Source organism: Hermetia illucens, chromosome 6 (assembly GCF_905115235.1).
Source record: "Hermetia illucens chromosome 6, iHerIll2.2.curated.20191125, whole genome shotgun sequence".
Lineage (NCBI taxonomy): Eukaryota > Metazoa > Arthropoda > Insecta > Diptera > Stratiomyidae > Hermetia > Hermetia illucens.
Genome location: NC_051854.1, coordinates 3,477,975 through 3,486,619, shown reverse-complemented (window position 1 = coordinate 3,486,619; position 8,645 = coordinate 3,477,975). Strand labels below are relative to the sequence as shown.

The window sequence follows — 8,645 nt, the reverse complement described above, 5'->3', positions numbered from 1 at the left end:
GATAAAACCTATTCGGAATTGTTATTTCAAATATATTATTCATAACATAATTACATAAATACAATGATTACATCTTAAATCCCTAACAACCGCCTTAACTCCGTAAACCTGTAAAAAATCACCCTTTCCTGTTCAAATAAAGACCCATGCAGACGTCTAGAACCATATAATGGATATCAACATCCTCATCCGTCTTTTTCGCACTCTAGGGACGAGTATGAAATTGCATTAAAACCAGTTGTAGGGAGGAATTAATGAATGCTTTTATACTCTTACTTTCTGTTATATCCCAGCCGACATTAATATCGTTATTTGCATTAAAATCCTTAAGCCAAGTATAAAGCGGTTCGTAAAACTCCAAAATGGGTTTCGCTGAGAGTTTCGTTTCGCCTGTAGCCATTTCTAGCAATTCACGCCACGATTTTGTAGCGCCCGATGACATTATTTTCCTACGATAAAAATCTTCCCTGGTAAGTATCTCTCCGAATATATTACAGGCAAACTTTGGACACTGAAAAATACAACCCCGGAAGGAAGGAACGGAAAAAAAAACCTACTTTAGGATATCTCCAGCTTGTCGCTCTTTGTAGAAATCACAATTATGTAACGGATAGTTCGGATCGCCGGGAATATATTGTCCGGTTTTCAGGCACAGTCCCTTGTAGATTTGGTATCCCATTAATTCCGAAAGGAGCTTGCTGGAAGAAAGTTAAGTGAAAAAAATGTAGGGGAGTAACAATGACAAGTGGCTTATTCAAGTAGGTACATTGTACTGGATCGAGCATCATCCAGGCCCAAGTAAAATCGATAGCCAGGATCCAGGGTCTGTTCGGTTCTTTTCTCCGGAGGCTCCACTCCCGCGTATTCCTGCTTAATTTTCCAGTATTCGCAATTGTAATCCTCCGCCCTAATTCGATGATCCAATGCGTCAACCCAAAACTTTTCATTCACAAAATACATTGGTATCGACAGAAGGGTATGTGTCCCCTGAAATGAGAAACATACAAAGCCTCCATTTAACAAAGCTCTCAATTACGAATCCTCCTCCAAATGATTGCCTTTTACAACTTACAGCCCTTTGTGCCGGGTTTCAATTCAATAGCGACAAACATCCAATTTACATGAGGATCTGGGAGACCATAGCAAACAGGATACCTACCAACCGAAAAAGTCGATTCAAATTCAATTCCTTGTCAACAGAATAATTCTCAATTAATCCGACATTTTCAAGATGTCGAGGGGTTGATGCCGATAAAATTACCGCCTCTCCAATTATATTACCAAAGCCCGGAAATGCCTCTCTATCTACGCCAATTGGTAATGAATTCTTTTGTAAATTATAGAAAACGGTCGCCATGGTACCGTGCATTTGCATCAATTTACGGAAATCGATTTTTGTACAATAGCGTAGACCGACCTCCGGATAGAGATCATAAACTTTCGATTTACAATCGTGGTCATCCGCATCTTCCGGAATCTTTAACATGTGCTCGGTCCAGAATGTGCTGAAAAGTATAAATAAAGCAGATAAGCTGGTTTGCATTGGAGAACCTATTCAATAAATAAAAGGGAAAATTTGAATATTCGCAGGATGAGAATGGCATTTTTTTAACCTTTAAAACACAACTCCACATTCTACTTAAATAGATATCCAAATGGCAACATTAAAAAGTAACTGTCACAGTTAGTGAACGACGTCTCGCTCATTTATAAAAGATACTTTTGGGAGCCTTTCCAGGACTGCCATCATTTTTTTTCAGATTTTTCTGTTGGGTAGATTTTGAGACCGACTCCTCGAAGTAATTGTCCTTCCTTTGCCCCCGCACTTCTCCCCTTTGCGACCAATGTCAAAAGTAATATCCGCACTAAACGAAACCTCTCATTTGATATCCGACATGGCTATATTTGATGACAAAAAATTACACCCCTTCTTTAGGTGGACTTCTATTTCATACAGACTACCAGCTAAAACACCCTCTGAAGCGTCCAGGCCCGGAACATTTGACACATTACATCAGGCCAGGCCTATTCCGTATAGAAGCAAATCCCCGTGCATTCAGGGAGTCTCAGTTGCTCTGGCATTCCAATCCAACTTCCTCTGTTTCGCCCTACAGCATGGCGTCAATTAAGTGTCCGAAAACCCAAAACCCACTACCACTTTCTGCAGACGAAAAGGTCTGGCAGGCATCATCCATCACGTCCTTACAATAAATATAGTCGGGCGACCGTGATTTCCCAATTGTGTGCAGTTAAGATTGGAAATACCCGTGTCCGCTGAGCAGCTGGGTTAAGTAATAGTCAACCTTATCGTGCTCTCGATGGAGCCACGGCCTTTTATGAGACTCACGTCCATCCTCTTCTCGATTCTGTTGTTTGTACTTGCGCTAGGCGCTTACGGTACATTTTCTTACTGAGAGAGTCAGCCCATATTTCGGAATCGTAAAGGAGGACGGACTGGATAAGGGACATCCGACGTTGGACATCAGCCAGAAAATCGGAAACATTCTAGCCGCAGCCGTGTCTGCGGTGTTGCGAATCTACTGGAAGAAGCTCATCTTCGTGTCTACCATGATGCCGAAATCTTTCACCGCCGGCTTCAACAAAACCATGGTTTCACCAACCTGAAAGGGAGAACTGTGACAACCCTCTCCTGCGTCAGCACAACAACTTCAGTTTTCTCTCGTGCTAGGAAGAATCCATCCATCCATCATCATTCCCAGTAAACCTTGAACTTGCTCGATTGGACGTACGGTAACTAGTGCCGCAACACCGTCCGCGTATCTCAAGTCATAGAAGACTATCGTATAAGGCATTCCAAAGATCCAGATCAAGGATAGATTCCTGAGCCACCCCAATGTTACCGTCATTCTGCGCTGTCCTTCCCGGATCTTGTAGAGTAAAAGTTAAATAGCCCTCAACATCCCCAATAGCTGGCCTGGGGCATGGAGACGATTTTCCAGTGCCTCAAGCATGTCTCATGTCAATTCAGATAGAGTAGGCAGGAAAAAAGACCTGCACGATGACATTTTTTTAATTCTTAAAAAAATTGTGAAATATTACTAGACATTCTACTGAAATAGATATGCAATGAGAACACGTTGGGTAGTTTCTGCGAATGAGTTCGTTGAAGAAATGATCACTTTCGACCCCCGCACTCCCCACCTTTCCAACAAATGTCAAAACTAAGAACAGGTTCGAAAGTATTAATCGAGATCTTTCATTTGATACCCCACATGACTATATTTGATGAGAAAAAATGTGCACCCCCCTTTTGCATGTATGGGAACCGCTCTTAAATCCGACGTAGAATTAGGTAACTCACTGTAAGCGTAAGCATTCATAGTTGCCATCGTTCCACCAAAGTTGGTGTGAATTGCTACAGTTGTCTCCGTGAAAAATGCATGTGTCAAACAGACAGACAGTAAACCGATTTTAATAAGGTTTTGTTTTACACAAAGAGTCTATTAGAACTCGCCACTCGTTCACCAGCGACACCAGTGACTCTGACGCGAAGGTTACGTCTGGAATGCTTCCTTCGCAGCCTAGCCAACGGAGCGTTGAGGGGAATCCGGTGTTTAGAACTACCAGTCCTGTTCTCGCCGCCATTTCAGGAAGTCGTTTCTTTCTGGAGTCTGAGTGAGGTATGCCCCATTTAAGTGCCCTGGCATTGAAATCACCCCCGACCAGGATCCGCCCATCTGTGCCCAAGATAGTATTCTCCAAAGCATTAAGGCTGTGTCGAAAGTCCGGCATCGTCTCATTCGGCGTAAGATAGACACTGGGAAACGTCATCCCGAAACACCAAAGCCGTCCCCTCGGCCTTTGAAACTGGGCCGGTACTGCTCACTAATGAGCAGTAAATCAGTTTTGATCTCCGCAGCGAATTGCGCTAGCAACTCGTGAGCGATTGCACTCCGGTACATATTAATTTGTAGTTTGGAGGATGGTACCTCTTGTCTATTAATTTTAGGCTTGACTATAAGTAGCAGACGAGGAAATCTAGTCTCGTCGATAAGAAGTTGTCGACGGCTTCGGGGACTCCCAGTGTGTCCTAGCATGTACCGGTCATTAGCAGTTCTCACTTCACCGAGCAACTTTCTCGAGGCTACTACCTAGGACGCAGGCATTATGCCAGCTTAGGGGTCAGAACTACTTGTTCGGGCACCTTGGGGACCCCGTATCGTAAGCGACCCGTTAAAGATCGTTGACAACCCCTAAACTGCTACAAGATTTGTCACTTAGTGGCATTAAGGGAGTGTAGCGCCTTCAGTATAATCTCAGGCGAGACAACGTCTGTTATTACGGGAATGATCCCGATGGATATTCTTCCAAGTAAGATACGCTGCCTGCACGAGAAAATTTACCTGAAAAGGACACAAAATACCAAAGGCGGGGGTCGCTAGAAAAATGGTAGCAATGGTGGACTGACTCACAGATGTATCGTTGAACCCGCATTCAGATGTGAATTCAGAGATGACACGACGAGTTTCGCTACCACCTGACCCAATTCTTGTTAGGGCATGGTCGCACACCAGTTATGTTCTACTGTTCGCTATTTCGCTCAGAGAGGAGGAGCCTGGAGGGCCGTTTAGAAATCAGCATAAACCCTCAGAACATCATCGGAGAAACTGATGTAATTCAGGCGGAACTTGGAGAAGGGGAGCGCGCAAAGACGGTACGAAGAGTGAGAGGGTTAGTCGCTTAAAGCACAATCCTCCTCGTGAAGTAATGCTTTGCGGCGATCTCGCATAGAAGGGAAAACAGGAAAGTAGAGGTGGTTTTAGTGGGTTAGAATCCCTTACACTGATGGAACCTGGCGTGGCAATGGCTTTCTAAAATTTCCACTTCCGCCGGTGCAAAACCAGCCGTCATTCAAAGCAAGTGCGATGATGCCAATCGTCGCAGTTAATGAGGTATTGGCATGACAGTAATATACTGACCGCATCATTAATTCATCATCAGGCGAATATGGACTCAGGACTCCCTCAATCAATAAGAACAAGCCTGCCGCGGCTGGATAAAATAAATTGCTCACTTGATTTCAAACGAAGAACTTGGTCGGGATGCAGTCCTCCTGCATGTACACGATGTGATCGGAAGGTGGAAGTGGCAGTGGATAGGTCACACATTAAAGAGGGGCGACAATTGCATTGTTGACTACGCCATGCAGTGTAACCCACTCTCCTAAGATGACCGACAAGTGGATCAGCCCAGGAGCACTTGACGTAGAACGATAGAAAAGGAGCGCGAACATCTCGAGAAGTCCAAGCGATGGCTCGTACCAACGGATAAATGGCAACCACATAATTTTAAATTAGAGTCCAAAGGAGTGAAATGATATTCCCCTCCATAGCAAACATTGAATCTGTATTCGTGATAAGCAAGAAATAGTTTGAAGTCCTTTTTGATTCTTTCCAAAAGTATGCCAAAATTGGGCCCTTAGAAATCACCACCTCGGATGATCAATTGATTATCCCGAAGCTGTCACAGTCATCACAAACAGTGCCCAACGTGGGACTCACTCGTTTTTCAAAAAAACTTACCTAGACAGTTCTTCGAATCCCAAAGATACATAGAAATCTTCCGCTACAAGAATTACTTTTTGAATATTATATCTGAGCCGATTCATACTTTCCTTGACGTTAGGTAAGTGTTTCTCCGGATACGGTGTATCAATGGCACTATGCTGTCTCCAGGCATGGAGCAGAACCTGCTCAATAAAATGCTCTGGGATTGGACCATCATCTGATATTTTCTCCTCTCCATATTCGTGACGTAAATGATGCCGAACATAGGCGTGAAACTCAGTATAAAGTGGTTTTAGCTCTTCCATAACTTCTGTGAGTTCGCTTAACAAATCGTCTTCATAATATAGGTACCAGGTTCGTGATGGTGTTATGTGTCCTAAAAAAAATAATATCATTATCATAACTGAAGAAGAAGGAGTAGTAGAAAATGAGTATGCGCGGTTTTAGGTCCAGTCTAGTTCTGGGATGGTCGAGGACCATCTTTTTGAATCTGGTAACCCAGAGAAATAAAATGGATTTATGAAGATTTAAACGGTTCTCGAAGGACTAGGTTTCCGAAGGCGCACGGGAAGATTCTTGAGGAAATCTGAAGCCCCGAACTTCAGGAACAGCAATTCAAAACCCTTTAGATAAACGGACGAATTTTTAAAAAATGCTCAACTTGATTACTACCTTAAGGGATGGAAATAGAGGATTGTATTTCGGAAACCAGTTGATCTCTTCTTCAGAGTAAGTTCTTCGCAAATCTCTCCCGCTCTCTCAATATCTGACTGGAGAAGAGATCAAATGGTTCCTGAAATACCGTACATGTTTTAAAACATTTGAAAGATTGGCTATCAAAAGGGAAATACATACCATTCAACAAGGCCGCCTTTCTATAAAGTTCAATATATTCCTCAAGAAATCGTCGAGATCGAGACTTGATCGCTTGACGCCACTCTATCCAATAATACTCCATTTCACTTGAAGTTTTTGTCCGGATAATACAGTCATTGATATGTGGTAGATAGGACAGTGAGCAGTCCGTTTGATTCCTATAGGAACATACTTTTGCGGTCTTCACCAAATTAGCGAGACCTCTAAGGAGATCTTGAGCTCTATGGTAGTCATTCTCTTCCAGGCCATTTATCTGGAGATCACTTAGCAATTTCACTTGACGTCGTAATCGGGGTTGGGTGATATTTTCGTGTGGGATCGATTTGAGTTCCTGGCACAGTGTGACGGTTAGGTTCCTGAGTTTGCTGACTGGATTCGTGTCGTCTCCGTAATTTCTTGTGTATATTTTTCGGGATGTATCGAAATTCCAGGTAAAGTTTTGAACTTGTCGAAGAAGAGATGTGTAGTCATCTTGTTTGCTGAATATTAGGCTGCTTGCCAAGGACTCGTAGTTGATTTCTTCGGTAGAACACTTTGGTATCTGCAGGATAAACAAAGAATTAGATGAAGCTACGAATTTAAGAAAACATATTATAAGTAGAACACATTGAACCAGTTGACGAGATTACACTTGTATTCACTCCCAACCCAACTTTCTCACTTCTTTTATACTGAGAGGCTAGTTAGCTCCTCTCAACACTAAGGTCACGATTTACACTTAACACAAACATTAACTTGATTACTTGTGTAAACTAGAACCTTTCCCGGCGAAAATCTTTTTGAAAAGATACAAAAAGCACTCAAGTAGATGCACGGACCTAGGTCCAAAGTTAAAAGTCACACGACTGAAGGTACTAAGCCTCCCAAAAATCATATTTACCGAGGATATTAGCACTAAAACAAGCGCTCCAACAGTCCACATGGCGACCACCCGCAAGCGAAACTTTCCGCGAAAATGTCCATTAAATATAAATCGTTCACGGAAATGACACTCCGGGACAAAAAAACAAACCCCAGAAAGCCACTTTTGCGGTTCGAGTTGCTTTACCAAACTCAAAACATGGACTATATCAAGCGAGGCGATAAAGAACAGTCGCCAATGAGCTGAAATCTGAAATCCTCTCAAAACATCTATTTTTTTTAAACAAAAGAAAATATTTAAATACACCACGTGACCTACGCAATAAATTGATAAGACCACTTATAATCACTTGGTTGTGGGAAGCATGGAGAAGACTTGGGAGTTGTAATCATCGTGACTCCGATGAAAACATCTTCCAGTTCACTCATTCATGGTTTCTAAGACGCTGAGCATAATGTGAGGAAAACATCACGTTAATCTGTTACAGAAGTCAAGGTTACGTAAGCATTACTCCTGTCGCTTATCGGGTTTTCTAGTGTAGAATTGCCAGTTTTCCTGGTAATTTTTGTTGACGATGAGTCAAAGATTAGAATTTGGTGTGGGTCGGAATCTACAGCTTCGACATATCAGTAGTACTGATTCTAATATTCCGGCAGTTTCGAAACTAGGGAGCCAAAAAAATGATTTTGCAGTTAATTAGTTTTTAGTAATAAGGTCCTTGCACTTTAAATTTGGTACGGTTGCGCCCTTCGCTCTATTCTTTTTCAAATCTTCAAAATAGGATTCAAATCAGATAACACCAATCAGGGCCTTTCATTTGACACCCCACATGACTATATTTGCAAGAAATATCAAACCAATCCCCCCCCCCCCTCGCTTCCCTTCTCTCGCTTATTTACTGTGTGCACTCACACTACGCAATAGAGGTCCAGCAAGACGAAAGTTGAGCTTTCCATCAAAGCCTAAAAGTTACAGCCGATTAAAGGTTTTTCATTTGAAAACACAAATTTTAAGGCCCTTCTGTGCCCCCTTCCTCCAACTCTAGGATGCCCTTGTGAGCAATCATTCAATCTCCGCTAAGACCATTCTGTGACATCTAAAATTTCGTAATGTAAAAGTCTATGAGAAAGGAAGGAGGAACAGCAGGAGACACAAAAAAGGCCAGAAGGAAACTAAAACCAATGCAAGTAACGCCTCCACTCAACTCAAAGAGCAGTAAGTTCGAAATGAAAAATGTAAAACGAACGCCGACTTTTTCCTCCCCTTGCAAGATGCTAATGAGAAAAAGATCCTTTTACTGGAGAGCCTGGAGCTGAAGAAGTTTTATAATACGGAAAAGATCTGAGGAGAACAGACTGAAAGGCGACACGAGATCACCA

At 42.5% G+C, this 8,645-nt stretch overlaps 1 protein-coding gene across 1 annotated transcript; it reads right to left on the bottom strand.

The window, feature by feature from the left end:
• Positions 1 to 15: 15 nt before the first annotated feature.
• On the bottom strand, positions 16 to 7,481 carry LOC119658875 (angiotensin-converting enzyme-like). The gene is made up of 8 exons (XM_038066647.1): positions 7,285 to 7,481; positions 6,384 to 6,945; positions 5,544 to 5,904; positions 1,160 to 1,505; positions 767 to 987; positions 558 to 698; positions 277 to 449; positions 16 to 205 (listed from the first exon to the last, which is right to left on the bottom strand). Exons 1-8 carry the CDS (start codon positions 7,324 to 7,326, stop codon positions 186 to 188), a joined length of 1,866 nt encoding a protein of 621 aa, XP_037922575.1. The 5' UTR covers positions 7,327 to 7,481; the 3' UTR covers positions 16 to 185.
• Positions 7,482 to 8,645: the final 1,164 nt, after the last annotated feature.

Coding starts and splice junctions, on each gene's coding strand:
- LOC119658875 (XM_038066647.1), bottom strand. CDS start 7,326: ATGTGGACTGTTGGAGCGCTTGTTTTAGTGCTAATATCCTCG. Junction 6,946..7,284: donor TTTTAGTGCTAATATCCTCG/GTAAATATGATT, acceptor TTTATCCTGCAG/ATACCAAAGTGTTCTACCGA. Junction 1,506..5,543: donor GGATTCGAAGAACTGTCTAG/GTAAGTTTTTTT, acceptor TATACTTTTCAG/CACATTCTGGACCGAGCACA.